Source organism: Cajanus cajan, chromosome 7, assembly GCF_000230855.2.
Source record: "Cajanus cajan strain Asha chromosome 7, NIPB_CcT2T_4, whole genome shotgun sequence".
Taxonomy (NCBI): Eukaryota; Viridiplantae; Streptophyta; class Magnoliopsida; order Fabales; family Fabaceae; genus Cajanus; species Cajanus cajan.
In genome coordinates, this window is record NC_138523.1 from 43,386,478 (window position 1) to 43,401,768 (window position 15,291).

Genomic DNA, 15,291 nt, shown 5'->3' on the forward strand with positions numbered 1-15,291 from the left:
ATATGATAATGTATTGATTTATGTTTATTTTTAATGATTGCAATATTTAAAATCAAGTCAAGATTGTAACTCAATTGACATTAAATGTATTTGAATTAATTTAACTTCAAAAGATTCAAAGAACATAAATTCAAATTGTGAATTTTTGAATCAAAAAATTTTAGAATTCTTTTTAAAAAATTATTATTTATTATGAATGTATTTGGACGAAGAGTTTAAATGAAGAAATTTATTTTTTTAAATTTTTTTTAAATACTTTAGAATGAAATATTTTTATTTTGATAGAAAATTTACAAAGAATTTAAAATCTAAATATTTGTAAAAAAATTTATAATAGTTAAATTTTAAATTTTTAAACAAAAATAATAATTTAAAATTCTTCATATTATTTTTTCTTATCTCACATATATATTGTGTATCTCTTAATTATTAAATATTTTTAAATTATTAAATATTATCTAATATTATTTTTTATAACTATTAAAAACTTTAAAAAATGAATAATAATAATTTTTATGAAATTTAATCTTAAAATCAAATCCTCATCTTAAATCTTAAGTTGTGAAAATTGTTTTAGGAAAAGATTTTTAAAAATTAAAAAACCCAAGCAACCAAAAGATAATTTTGTTTTGGTAATAAAAGGGCCAAAAAAAGGCCAAACAACAAGACAACCTACCGCCTATGTACCGCGGCCGAAGCATCAGCGATTAACATAATATATAAAAAGAATCGAGGGGATTATCGAAAATCTTGAACTCCAAGTCCATATGACCACCATACTTAGCAAGTGCATCAACACAAGTGTTAATCTCCCTAAAAACATGGTGATAGCTAGAGCAGGAATTAAGGAACCCATTAATAGTCTTAATAAGAGGGAAGCAAGGGTGATGAACATGACAACCTTTGGTAATGAGTCAAATAGCTACACAAGAGTCACTCTCAATGATCAAATTTGAAAAATCTCTGGACCTAGCAAGCTGAACCACATGAAGAACTGCCCAAAGCTCAGCCTTCACAACTGAACACCTCCCTAAAGCACAAGCAAAAGAAAACAAAAAATGACAATTTACATCTCTAACAATACCAACGGCAGCAGCTTCTTGCGAAGGGTTGGAATGTGCCATCCAAGTTAATTTTTACATAACCTTGGTGAGGGGCCGTTCATGAAAAGAAAATTGAGAGCAAGGCTTTGGGGAAGAAAACTCTTCCAGAATCTTTTAGCCATGGGACAATCACGCAGACAATGAAGCACCGATTCAATATCATTTTGCCAAAGGACAGACAGCACAAGTAGTAACCCCTCTATGATCAAGCAGACTATTGGTCATTAAAGCTTCATGAACAACTTTCCAAAGAAATCCCCCCGAAACGTTCAGGTCCCGGCCAACTCCAAACAACTTTGAAAATAAGTTGATGATGAGAAGTATTATAACTAGTAAGCTGATTATAAGCTGAAACTAAAGAAAAAAATACCATAGCTAAAATGGTTCCATAAGATAGTTTCCTGTATTCCACAATCACAGGGAGGGCTCAAGGCAACAATAATCCCCACTAACTTGTGGGTAAGGAGATCATTGAGGAGATTTAAATCCCACGAGCCACTTGGAAGAACATCAGCAACTTTCAAATCAAGATCATAGTTAGTAACCGTAGTCTTTGCATGGTTCAAACTTCAAAAGAATGCCAACTGTAGGTACCCAAACATCCAACCAAAATCTAATATTGCTTCCATTACCAGCTTGCCACAAGATGTTCTGAAGGAAAACATCCCACCCGAGCGTATACCTTTCCAACAATTAGAACATTTATCTGGATTTTCCATTACCAGCTTGCTCCGGACTATTTTCACCCACAATTTGTCCCTAGTAACACAAAGATCAAGCTAACTTCAAAGAAAAAGCATCATTCATACCTCTAGCAACATACCTAGACCACCCACTTCTTTCAGTTGACAAACAACATCCCACCTCACTGTATGCATCTTCCTAACTCCATCATTTTCACCCCCAAAGAAAAGCACGACTCGTTGTTCTCCTGATGATTGAAATCGTAATAGTACCTCCTAACTGACTGGTATACAAAGGATTTTCATAGGATCTTTCGTGACAAATTGACAGTCGGTAAGAAGTATCAACCGAAATATCAAAAATAAATTCCTAAGGGTTTCTGTCAGCTGCAATACTTTTACACGGTATTAAGATCTTCTGCAGTTACATTTTCAACTGCGTAAATCATAACCTCTCGAAACATTTACTTTTGTATAAAATTCAACAACCCTTTTAAAAAATCAATCACCGCCAGATTTAGAACTGCACCACATGCAGTTCAATCATTAATTGCAGGGGATCCAATTCCCTATCAAACGTTAGGTCTCCTGGCAATAAAGCAATATTTTAAAATTTTAAATTCTACAATACTAAAAACTATTTTAAAAAGAGAAACTAAACATGGCATTATCTCTCAGGAATCACTTTCGCTTTTGTTCTCTTTCTAATACTCTTTATCATTAGGTGAAATTTATTAAAAACCACAAATTGTGCAACTCATTTAATGAATTTCTTCCAATTTAGTGATAAAACTCATTAAAATTTGTGTTTTTTAACCGATAGTAAAAAAAATATTAATAAGAGAGTGCTAAAGATATTGTTACTAGTATTTTTCTCAAGGGCTTGTATCCTATTTCACGATAACCATGAATCGATAATAATTGGTAGCAAATGTATGAAACAACTAGCACTACAAGCAATCCATTCCATCTAGGAAAAAATATATTCACTCTGCCTCAAGCATTTTAACATTCCGATGTAGTATTTTATTTTAAGAATGAATAGACTACAGTACATGGCCAATTGCAAATTCTGTAATAATCATATCAGATATGACAATTAGTCTACTACAAAGATTCCGCTGTATAAAGAATTCAGGTTACTCTCGTTGTGTTGTACTTAATGACCATTGACCAAAACTCCTTACCGAGCCTTCGCTCCTGCCTTACGATCATAATATTCTACTAGAGCAGCTCCGGCTAATGCTCCCAGTGTAAGAGCCTGTGCATGCAGCCTGAAAAATAGAATAGGTCAGAAAGATTAGCAAGAAGCATAAGTTTGAAATTATGCAGGGTGTCATAAAGCAGGTTCAAAATTCTAAAAATTAATAAATCAATACACACTGTGCAGTAAATTTTGCAACAAAGGGGAAAAAGTTATTCATGTTCAGTTATTCATGTTTCTGGATATGCGGTTATACTACTTGTCATAGATATGAAGACCAACCGATATCATCTGGGGATTCAGATATGGTAACATAAATCCAAATAAACTTACCCCAATCCTAGTCTCATATCTTAATCAATGCTGTCACTTTTCCAATAGTTTTATAGTATGACTCAAATGTTATTCATCTATAATCTATAATTTACACAATTCTAAACATCACTCTTGTTTTTATGTATAAGAACCAAAGTGATTCTCCTGCATTAAGAAGATCTCAAAATCTCGTAAAATAGTCTAGTGGGTCAAACGTTAAGGAAACTACCGCATTTCCGAACTTCAATAGGAATACCATCAAAACTGACAATTCCACCATAGAGACAGTAGAGTAATGGCAAATTCAAAAGCTTATCTTCATACAACAAGGACTGTGAGAAAATGAAAACACAAAACCAAAGCCAATTAAAAATGTAACCATCAAACACTACGGAGACATTGTTGCAAACACCACCAGCCAACTATTAACTTTTCCCATTGCCATCTGAGAAATAGAAATAAAGGGACCTGTATATCAATTCTCCTAGGTGATTGCCATTATTAACTTCGTGGAGAAGTGAAATTTGGGGGGCATCATATCAATGAAAATAAGAGAAATGGCAGATATAAAGAGGATTTCCCCGAGTAAAAATTATCTGGGGAACAGTATCATGTAAATACTAGTGTTAAAGCTCAATTATGAAGAAAGAGTTTAACTTGCTCCATGATACAATTCCCAGGCTAATAATAGGATTGCTGAAAAAGGAAGAATGAAGTGGAATGGAAAGATACCACCACCCATGACAGAAAGATATCCAATTCCATTCTTTTGCATAGATATATGGCTCCAGTTTACACACACTGGGTGAAAAGTGAAAACAAAGTGCATGTGACAACAAAAGTCCTTGACGATCACAAACCATGGTAGTAAGTCATGGAACAAAACATCAAAGCAATCGTAGCATTCAGTTACAAATATGAACACAGAACCACATTAAAATAGGAAAACTCAATTATTCCTCGGAAACAAAACCTAGAACACGGATTTCACAATTTGCATCCTTTCTAAAAGAACCAAAAGGAAGGCTACTTGGGTCGAGAATCAGTAGTACTAGCAAGCATAACAAAACAAAAATCCAGAATATCAATAATTGTAACTAACCTTGCGTGAATGATCTTAACACTAGTTTTCATGTTGGGTCGAGACCAATTGTACGCAATTGAACCCGTAATACCACTGAGCCACAGACACCCTGATCCAAGTATCAATCGAAAAATCCACAGAGATCGAAATCGAAAAGAAATTAGACATCATCGGGTAGAACAAACAAACGAACAAAATCAAACACCCATCATAAAAGAATCGAAGGGAATGAATGAAAAAGGGGATTGAGAAAATTACCAACAGTACGGAGCTTGTGCTCGACGACCCATTTCCTCAAAGATTCTATTTGGGTCTTAGCATCCGCCATTGTAGCTTGAGAGAGAAGGGTAAAAGAAACGAAATATCAGGAGGAGAGGAATGATATGCGTACAGAGAGACGCAAGGATTTGCTTTATAGAATTAAGAGAAAGAAGCGAATTAGAAGTCGTAATTCTAAGCCTGTGACTGCGATTTTGAACGGCCACAATAGCGCGTGTTGAAATTGCTGACTCACGTGACCTTGTTAATTAGAGAGATTCTTTTCGCCCACTGTATTCACGATACCATCTTTTCTGGTTCAAGGAACCCAACCCAACCCAACCACCAAAAACATTTGCCAAACAAGTTTTGTTTTTCCATACGTTTTTAAAACAATATGGATCCATTTCCTTTTATTTCCTACTCAAAAAGACAATCTACACCTAGAATTATACCTTCTCACAGTTTTATTCATTTTGGAGTTCATGAAGGATAGGAAAAAGCAGAGGAAGGGGTGTTGATTTCATTTTAAATAAAGATTAAAGAGTTAAAATAAAATATATGTGAATGTTTAACCATTAAAGAGTGTAGGAAATTTTGAATAATTATTTAAAAGATATAAAAGTTTGAAAAATAAAGAAATAAAGAAAAAAAACTAAAATTAAATAAAAAAAAGTACGGAAGATAAATAATATTTTTTGAAATAAAAAACTAAATAATCAATAAAATGAGTGTAAAAAAAATATATCGTCTTTATTGGGAGTATAAAGTGTAGATTACATATTATATAAAATATTATTTTATTAAAACATTAAAGCGAGGACTTTGAGGTAATCAAGATAAGTTAAACGAATATGCAGTAATGGTTGGATTTATTAATTAAATATTAGTGTCATTACTCATTACCTATGGCTATAACCGGTTCTTGCTCAACCGCAAACCTTAGTAGTCATATAGTCATAGCTTTAGATTTGGAATCAAGTTACAGGACCCATTATGTGAATGAAATTAATCACATTAACAAATTCAAATTCTCCTTTTTCATCAGACCAAAGCTTCAACCTCGCGAATATGGAACCCATAAAGAATCAGCAACAGAGGTACAAAAAGTTAAGAAGAAAGAAAGAAAAATAAAACATATACTAAAATCCAAAGGTATTTCTTTTCCCATCTCTATCTACACCTCTTTTTTTCGTTTTTCTTCTTATTTATGTTCAAACCACTCTTTGAAGCCAGGCTTATAAAAGGTCAATAACGGACTCAGTTCTATGTCAACTCCATCGAGATAAATAGTGTTTCATCTACAGGATCAAGTGAACAAGCCAAGCTCTGATGCCACATAATGAATGAGAGAGAAGAGTCAATAGACATTCTATCAAATTAATTAAAATAAGCTATGCTGTAATATTAATTGGTACTTTAGAATATATTACTCATATTCCCAGTTGCACCTTACCTTATAAGGGTACACATTCTGCGAAGATTCAATTTGGATATCAGAAAAAAGTTCTTTGATTATATCAACTAAAGATGTTCCCATCAACCTCCTCCTTCACCAATGCATCACTGCTCCCATGAATTCAAAAAAAGAAAACGCAGAAAATGTATAGCAGAAACTTTAATGCGCGCATGAAATGGAAAAATTCTATCGTGATACACAAACACATACATAAGAAACTTTTTGTCTGCTGAATACTGATCCGACTTTATCTACTTGATACAATACATTTGTCTCCTTAAATTCAGGGGATATCAATCATCACTTGAAATGATACCTTATTGATACCTTCAAATGTTGCATGCTTTAATCGCCTCACAAACACAATCACAAAAACCAGAAAACCCATGAAAACATCAATCCAATTCACTGACATGCAAGAAATGAAACGATTGAGTGAGTCATCACAAAATTAAAACCCACACATACATAAACCAAAAAGATTACATCTTTATTAAAAAAGAAAGCCAAATTTTCTTTTCTTACCTTCTTTTATGCTTTATCTTCCCATAACATTTGATACCTACCATCAACATCCCTTGACACCATCAACATCCACTGGAAAGATTGATACATCAATACTCTTAAAATTTCATGTGAGGAGTGACGAAATCGGTGGGTAAACAAGGATGAAAAACCTAAAGAAAATGAAATTTCCAGAGAAAGGGAATATATTTACTGAGAGATGTTGAAAGAAGAAAAGAAAAAAAAAAATTAATGGTGTGTTTGGACGAGAAATTTATATGGGGTAATTCATTTATTTGAAGAATTTCAAATTTTTTGAGATGAAATGCTTTGTTTGGATGAGGAATTTACAAAGAATTTGAAATCCAATCATTTGCGAAATTCCTTAAAATGGGAGAATTTCAAATTCTCCCAAAAATGGGAGAATTTAAAATTCTTCATATTTATTTTTCCTATTTCTCCTATATATTTTATTTTATCTTTTCATTTTTTTAATTATTAGATATTTAGAAATATTTTTAAAATTGTTAAACATTATCTAATATTAATTGTTAAAATTATTAAATATTATTTAATATTAATTTTTAAAATTAATAAATATTTAAAAATGGATTAATATTTTTTTTTATAAAATTTAATTTAAAAATCTCAACATATAAATATATTTTTAAAATCAATTTTACTATGATAGAATAAAATTATCATATTCAACTTAACAATTTAAAATTTAAAAAATTTGAATTGACTCATCCAAATAAAATATTTTAAAAATAATAGAAATTGAAATCAAAGTAATTCAAATATCAAGAATTTAAAATTCCTTGAATTTGTAAAATTTCTCATCCAAACACCAGACACACTATAAGTGTATTATGAGTATCTAAGAATGAGCGAGTGAAGAGCATAGGAAGGGTGGGGGTATATTTATATACAATGCAGGTGTGTTTCATCAGGCCAGACACTGCAACTTAAATTGGTAAGTTCATGACGGTGACATTTTAATTAAGTATTTTTTTTCTAAGTACAATCGTTATATTTTAATTTTTATATATTATATAATTAAATAAATTATTTTAAGAATTCAATTATTTTTATATATTATATAAATTAAAAAAAAATACTTTTACTAATTATTGTTTAATATTAATATTCCTGATAAATTTTCTCCAACTAAATAATATTTAATGATTTTTTTTTCTTGTTCTCTTTTTAATTTATTATTTTCATATTTATATATAAATTAAATTTTAATATTTTTAAAGTATCAATACTCTAGAGAAGTTATCTTTTTCTTTCTTTTTTGTTTCTTTAACTATTATTTACCAAAAAAAAAATACTCATATAAATAATATAAAATATTTATCATAAATTTAAATATAACTTTTTATTAAATATATCTACTTACTTTAATTATATAAAACAAAAATATTTATACTTTTGTTAAAAAGTAATACATTCTATTAAATTAAAATGAAAATATTATAAATTATAAAATTAAAATATAACTTAAATATATTTTTAATTCTATATAAATTTTGTTTCAATTTTTTTTATAAAAATCAAAATCAAAATTAATATATATATATATATATATATATATTTAAATCTTAAAATAAAATAAATAAAGTTTTTAAAAAATATTCTTAATGGTACTTTTGATCTTTTTATAATATCAAATCTATAATTTTAATTTCTAATTTTAAATCCATAATTTTAGTCTTATAATTTTATGTAATCAATAATTTTTTTTAATTTTCAACTCATTTTATTAAAATAAAAATAAATATTAAAAATAATATTTGTTATGATCTAACATTTTATAAATGATACAATAATTAATGTTTAATAATATTTAAATTTAATTATATTTATTTTTATATTTATTTTATTTTATTATGAGATAAAAGTGAAAATTAAAAATAGAATTTAATAATTAAATATTAGTTATAATATTAATATAAAATTAACGTTATAATTTTAATGACAAATGAATAATTAGTAAAAAATTAAAATTATAAATTTTATAAAATTAAGTTAATTAAATTACAAATTTGATATTAGCCTAAACGAAAATTGCAATTTAACTTAAAAATGAAAAGTGTGGACGGCTTTGATGTAATGGTAGTTTCTGGTGGTGCACGTGTCACCACAAGACCCACAAAGTTGGAGTGTTCATATTTTCTACCAACTGAAGAATCCAATCCCATCTTCCCATTCGCTACTTCTCATCTAATTCTAAGGTATTCATTCTCTCTCACAATTCATCTTGTTTTGTTCTTGCAGCATTTTCCGGTCACATGCTTCATTTTTTCCTCTGATTTGTCACATTTTCTTATAATTCCCGAAAGAAGGTTAGGGTTTAGTTCTCTATTGCCGTTTTTCCATTTATTTATTCTCCATGGATCGACCGAGCTAATCAATGGATCTCAGTTTCAATTTCATTATGGCTGAGTTTCGTTGAGGGTGACTTTGTCGCCAAGTGATTCTGTAACAGGGTAAATAGTGGAATTCTTAGCTGTTGAGTGGTTGATATGACTCCTAGAGTTTTTGTGCAATTAATCAAGAAGATAACAGTGGAAGAAGTTAATTCTGGTGATCGATGTTCTGAAGGCATGTTTCAGGGGTTGAAAGTTTTTGTTTTTGTTTTTGTGTGCGTGTCTGTGGGTCCGAGAGAGAGAGAGAGAAAGGATATTTGTTTTGTATTGCTTCTGTTGTGTTCTGTTTCATTAAGCTGCCGAATAAAGCACGAAGTACTGTTATCAATGCATTTGTGTGTGTATTAAATTATATTATTGTTGTTTTTTTCCCTCAGCATTGCTTTGTCAAGTTATGCTGAATTAATTCAGTAGTTTACACTTAGTGTATGGGAATTTATAGGAAAATTGATGAGTTTGTAATTTCAACTGTTCTTTAGGACAAAAATGAGTGGTCGATCAAGTCGCACAATTTATGTTGGCAACCTTCCTGGTGATATTCGCTTGAGAGAAGTAGAGGATCTGTTCTACAAGGTGTGTATATTTGATTGATACTGTTAGTATAAATTTCTGAAAATAATAATGTTCTATTATTCTGATGATCGAGTTACAGGGCTGTATTCATATAAAAACGCACACACACACACGAGAAGAAAACAATCAGTTCTCTAAAACTGGGGATTGGGAATATGGGGAAATAATTTGGACTGTATCTACAGTAACAAATCAAGCTATCTATGGTAACCGGGAAACCTATCAAGGGTTGCTAGTAAACTACAAATCTAATCAACAAATACCATTGTGTGTACTGTTAACTTGCATAGCAAAAAATGTAAACTTCAGGTTACTATCATGTTTATTATTTTATTATCATTTGGGCATGTTATGGTTTTATTAGCAGCATAATTATGGCAGCAAAAGACTGTAAAGAATCCTTATTGTTCTGTCAATTTTCCCTCCTTCATTTTGAAATCTAGTTGTAGGCGAAGAGATCTTGATTTGTATTTCACTAATTGCTTTTTTCACTGTCTAATTGCAGTATGGTCCTATTGTTGACATTGATTTGAAGGTCCCTCCAAGACCACCAGGCTATGCTTTTGTAGAGGTATGTCTATATTTCATTTAAAGGAAGTAAAGAAGTATTAATCTCATGTTTTTCCAGAAACCTTCTTCTGATTATATATATTGAATATTAAATTGCAGTTTGAGGATGCTCGTGATGCTGAAGATGCAATTCAATATCGAGATGGTTACAATTTTGATGGTTTTCGATTACGTGTTAGTACATATTCCTTTTTGCTTTTATGTATTTGTCTCTGTGGGACACACTATCTAATTTTCTTGTGAACTTCTGGTCACTATTTATTACTGCAGGTTGAACTTGCACATGGTGGACGGGGACATTCATCATCTGTAGACCGTTACAGTAGCTATAGTGGTAGCAGTGGTAGCCGTGGAGTTTCCAGGCGTTCTGACTACCGTGGTATGTATGTTTCTGATTTATTAATATAAATTTTTATATGCTTGATATCTTTGTACTGTTCTTATTTCTTTCATTTCACTTTCTATCTGCACCTGTACAAAGAATTTTTTGGTTGACCCTATTTTGCTCTGTTTGCAGTTCTGGTCACTGGATTACCTCCATCTGCTTCATGGCAAGACCTGAAAGTACGGATTGATTCATACTTTTTTCATGCAGCAGATTGATGACATTTTATGTTGAAATCATTTGTAGTGGTTGAAAATTAATGAACCATATTTGCTAATTTTGAGTTTTGATGTTAAGGATCACATGCGCAAAGCTGGTGATGTGTGTTTTTCACAAGTCTTCCGTGAGCGTGGTGGTAAGTGAATTAAGATCTAATTTGGAATTTTTATTTGATTACAATATGGTTAATACCGATGGGTGCTTGAATGCGTAGGCTATTGTGGCCTCAGTCCTTGTTAATAGTTAGGATACTTTACTTTTAAAAGTACAGAGACAGTTTCTGCACCATTATTATGATCTTGGGTCATTAAGAGCCGCAGTATACATTAGAAGGCTTTAATATTGAGTTCATCAAGAAGTTGATGCCATTGATGTATGGATGGGCACTCCTAAGGCTATTTAGTGATAAGAACCAATAATTCCAGACAAAGCACATGTTTGGTTTAAATTAATTTTTACACAGTTTTCATCTGAATGTTCTCTATGCAGCATTTTAATGATAAGTTTTTTTGAACACAAAATAAGCTAATCAAAACATGTATCTAAATGTTTGTCTTGGCCATTATCAATTAAGTTTTCTGGTAATTTCAAATGGTGATATATTGATTTGCATGACTTAATTTGAAAACAAAATGTCTACGAAGCAATGACAATTGTCTTTTTGTTGCAGCTCTGTGTAATTTCATGTGTTCATACTTCATAGGCTTTTTGAACTAATTTGTGTTAGAAGTTTCACAGCATAATTCTAAACTTTGGTATAATTTGTATGTAGGCATGACTGGGATAGTTGATTATACCAATTATGATGATATGAAATATGCTGTAAGTGTTCTAAACCCGTATATGGTTATCAGGTTTTGTGTTTTGCTTTCCTTGTCATCTTTTTAACTTGTAATATGCTGTAAGTGTTCTAAACCCGTATATGGTTATCAGGTTTTGTGTTTTGCTTTCCTTGTCATCTTTTTAACTTGTAATTTGTTCTACTTTCATAACATTGTATTGTCTTACAGATCAGGAAACTTGATGACTCAGAATTCCGCAATGCCTTTTCTCGGGCGTACATACGAGTGGGTGATTATTATAGTTGGCTACATTTGGCTTTCAATTTATGTAATTGCTTTTGTTGACATATATCTCTTATTGGTCCAGGTGAGGGAATATGATCGAGGTTATTCTAGAAGTCCCAGTCATGATTCAAGGAGGAGCTATTCTAGAAGCCTCAGCCGCAGTCCATATATCTCACGTAGCCGCAGCCGCAGCCGCAGCCAAAGTCATAGCTATAGCGATAGGAGCAGAAGGTTCACTTTGGTTGCATGGTGAAGTATGATTCAGCAAGTATTTTTGGTAGCTTCAAAGAATTGACCAAGTGTTAGTTTTTGCAGTTTCTCTCCAAAAGCAAAACACTCTCGGCGCTCAATATCTCTTTCAAGGTCAGTTTCTATCAAGTCTGATATGTATGCAGCTTTGTGCTGTGATTTGAATTTTTAAAGTTAAGTTTTTATGCTTCTACATAATAGGTAAAACTAGAATTTGGTCAACCTTATTTATAAATGAGTATCACTCCGTTATTGTAACTAGCGTTTCTCTTTTAGTAGATGTTTATATCAGCTTTCCAATAGGTATTATCATGTGCTTCATTAAAATTTTACATCTATGGTGTATCAAAATTATAAGCTTGATAATGTTGCATGAAATTCTTCTGGACAAAACCTTTTGTCTTTCCTGTATGGCACAATTTGTGTTAAACTTGATATGATGATTCCGATTAGATGAGACACCAAATAATTAGAGGGGAGACTATATTATGTATACTGTGGCTGTCATGCACCAGCAGGAAAAATACAATTTATGTGGGTGAATTCTGTGATACATATTACTACTTTTCACTCAATTTTTATACCCCTTTAACAGAGTTTTGGTTTAGAAATGAGAGCTTCTTTGGTTGTTTTATAATTCTACTTGTTATTGTTGACTCATCATGGTTGATTAAATCTTTGCTCGTAAACAAATCAACTTGAGTAAACTTTTGTCCCTGTCAGGAACATTTGGTTGCTGTGTTATCATGTGTGTGTCTGCTAGAATTCATCCATTTCTCTAGTAGCATATTTTAAAACTATGTTCGAAAGGGAGAAGCTTCTTTTAGCTTTGATATTAAGTATTCCTTATCCCTGTTCTCAAACAACGAGAGGTGAAAACTTAGTTTTGTTATTTATACATGCAAAAAGTATTTTTTATTTCATATGGTCTTCAATGAATAGCAGAGTCAGTAAGGTATCAGGTAATTAGTTTACCGTAGAATAGCATATGTGATGATTTACTACCCACCTTAGAGGCTCAGATGATGTAATAGTTACTGAGATGTGATGGCGAGTATGATAACAATTAGATGATTTCATATTTAGTTATTTTTCCGTTTTTAGTTTGAGCTTCAAGCCTTCAACCTCTTCTCTTTATTTTGTGTAGTTTACCTTTGCCTTCCACTGGGATATAGTTGATAGGTGACTTGACTGACTTCTATGCAATTACTATTTTCTTCCCAGAATTCTTTTGTTTCAATAGGATTTCTGCTTGTTGAGTTTTTGACAATGTTATTTCTTGATGGAAATGAAAATCCATTGGAATATCTGTTGTTACTTTATTTCACTTTTAATTAACAATGGCCTTATATTTTCATTACCTATGTGACTGTTTGGATCCATATGTATGGTATTGCATTCAGTTTCTTTTGTGGATGGATTGCGCTTTCATATTTTGCTTTTCTAGAATATTATGATATTCCTAGTTGTCTCAATTTTTTTGAACTTCTCTTTTTTCTTCTTGTGCAAGTTGAGGGGGGCATTTTGTTTCCTTCTATTTCTCAATTAATTGTCTGAAAGAGATTTCTATTGTATGCCTTCCACTTTGTTCTTCTCATAAAGCCTAATGTTGTACCATAGACTTCAGCATAACTAGTCATATTTGGAAAGGTGGAAAGGACAATGGTGAAGTGGTCAACTTGACCACTAATTATATACTATGTTCATTAGGGTTGACTCTTGTTTTTTAGATGTGGCCTTATGCGGCGACCTGGGAACTGCATGTTAGGATCTTGATGGCATGTGGTGCTCAACCGCCAACTGTGGTTTGAGGTAATACTGTTTTGTTGATGAGCACCTGTGGAACACCTTAATGTTGTAATTAATGAAGGTAATGATATATTTGATTAAAAGCATGGTCTGCGATTGTTGTAGACTTGATGACAGTAGATGGATGAGTTGCAATCTAAAAGGTGGACCACCGTGAACTAAATGCCATTGGTACCAACCATTGCAAATCAGCACTGTTACAATTCAAAAACTACAACATAAACTGTGCTATGAGTTCTGTTTGATCTATTCCTTCTATTTAGGAGTTCTCTTATTGTCTTATATTGGGTTGGATATATCTTCCCTATAATTGGTTCGAAGTTATCATGTGCTGCTGACAATAGTATTTTTAACACGTATTGGGACTATAGACGTGTGATACTGGGTTCAATTGCTTTTCCACTTGGATGCTGCTGAAGATTTGTGGTGGATTAATTTCTTCGTTTTGGTTATGGTAACTTTGATGTGGAATATGGGCCGTGGATCATTATGGATATTGAATTGAGTTTTGTTGATTAATTTTTTTTTTGCAGATCTCAGTCAAGATCCAGATCTCCAAATTCATCGGTAAGTGTTATCTGACTTGAATTGCTTAAACATTGTTTAGAAAGGGGAGGAGTGGAGCACAGCTGCGTTATGTTTTTCTTCTCATTCGCATAATCTCATGCTTTGATTTGTGAACTGCAGTCTCAACCTGGCCAGAGTCGCAGTCCTAGCCAAAGTCCTAGGAGCCCATCATGATCTCATTTGGGTCGAGTATATTTTCATCAAACTCCTATTCATTCATGTAGTTGATTAGAAATTTACAATTTCTATTTTTCAAAATTTCCTTGATGGTTCTAATGGTAGGTCTCGTTTGACAGGAGATCTGAACGCAGCTGAACTGCTGTTGAATCTGGAGATTTACCGGGCGTGTATTTTCTGTGCTGAATTTTCATTTGATAACTAAACCTTAGCGCATTTGAAATCCTATATAGCTTTGTTGCTACCTCTAGTTTGTATTTGAATTTTAAATTTGATAGTTGAAGCCGTGAAAGAAACCTAATAGGCATTTAAATTTGAAGTGGATGATTCGAGCTAGAACTCAAATGTATCTGTACTATCTATTATCAATGTTATCAGTTGTGGCTGAGCTACATTCTAACTTGGCAAGGGCGTTTAGTATAATCCTGTGATATTTTATTGCCTAGTCATTGTTATGGTGTAATTCATTATCGACGAGTGGAATTCCCAAGATTCTAAAGGGCTGTTTGGTATGCCTGTTTACTGCTTTCATTTTTAGTGAAAATGTGGTAAAAGTATGCCTGTTTTCGTCTTATAAAATATTTTTAGTGGAAACATTCTAAAATGAAGGTTAAAATATCAAAACAAAAG

At 31.7% G+C, this 15,291-nt stretch overlaps 2 protein-coding genes across 9 annotated transcripts; one reads left to right on the forward strand and one right to left on the reverse strand.

Moving 5' to 3' along the window:
* Positions 1-2,722: 2,722 nt before the first annotated feature.
* Positions 2,723-4,998, reverse strand: LOC109814071 (Hypoxia-responsive family protein). The gene is made up of 3 exons (XM_020378413.3): positions 4,648-4,998; positions 4,408-4,498; positions 2,723-3,060 (listed from the first exon to the last, which is right to left on the reverse strand). The coding sequence occupies exons 1-3, from the start codon at positions 4,715-4,717 to the stop codon at positions 2,970-2,972; spliced, it is 252 nt and encodes an 83-aa protein (XP_020234002.1). The 5' UTR covers positions 4,718-4,998; the 3' UTR covers positions 2,723-2,969.
* Positions 4,999-8,706: 3,708 nt separating this feature from the next.
* LOC109808238 (serine/arginine-rich splicing factor SR30) lies at positions 8,707-15,061 on the forward strand. Of its 8 annotated transcripts, XR_014427856.1 has the most exons (16): positions 8,821-8,961; positions 9,525-9,618; positions 10,124-10,189; positions 10,288-10,362; positions 10,459-10,567; positions 10,706-10,752; positions 10,871-10,928; positions 11,565-11,614; positions 11,803-11,859; positions 11,942-12,090; positions 12,175-12,222; positions 13,839-13,920; positions 14,023-14,088; positions 14,451-14,484; positions 14,605-14,673; positions 14,781-15,061. XR_014427856.1 is itself a non-coding variant. In XM_020371143.3 (14 exons), the coding sequence occupies exons 1-13, from the start codon at positions 8,729-8,731 to the stop codon at positions 14,656-14,658; spliced, it is 963 nt and encodes a 320-aa protein (XP_020226732.2). In that variant the 5' UTR covers positions 8,707-8,728; the 3' UTR covers positions 14,659-14,673; positions 14,781-15,061. The 8 variants fall into 8 exon arrangements, 3 of the variants coding, with proteins under 3 accessions (XP_020226732.2, XP_020226755.1, XP_020226762.1); XR_014427855.1 differs by having other exon boundaries at positions 13,839-14,088; XR_014427854.1 differs by having other exon boundaries at positions 14,023-14,484.
* Positions 15,062-15,291: the final 230 nt, after the last annotated feature.

Bases quoted from the DNA above. Each gene is read 5' to 3' on its own strand.
- LOC109814071 (XM_020378413.3), bottom strand. From the start codon at position 4,717: ATGGCGGATGCTAAGACCCAAATAGAATCTTTGAGGAAATGGGTCGTC. The intron at 4,499-4,647 runs GTAATTTTCTCA...TACTTGGATCAG, and splicing joins GCACAAGCTCCGTACTGTTG to GGTGTCTGTGGCTCAGTGGT. The intron at 3,061-4,407 runs GTTAGTTACAAT...TCTATTTTTCAG, and splicing joins GTTAAGATCATTCACGCAAG to GCTGCATGCACAGGCTCTTA.
- LOC109808238 (XM_020371143.3), top strand. From the start codon at position 8,729: ATGGTAGTTTCTGGTGGTGCACGTGTCACCACAAGACCCACAAAGTTG. The intron at 10,568-10,705 runs GTATGTATGTTT...CTCTGTTTGCAG, and splicing joins CAGGCGTTCTGACTACCGTG to TTCTGGTCACTGGATTACCT. The intron at 11,615-11,802 runs GTAAGTGTTCTA...ATTGTCTTACAG, and splicing joins ATGATGATATGAAATATGCT to ATCAGGAAACTTGATGACTC.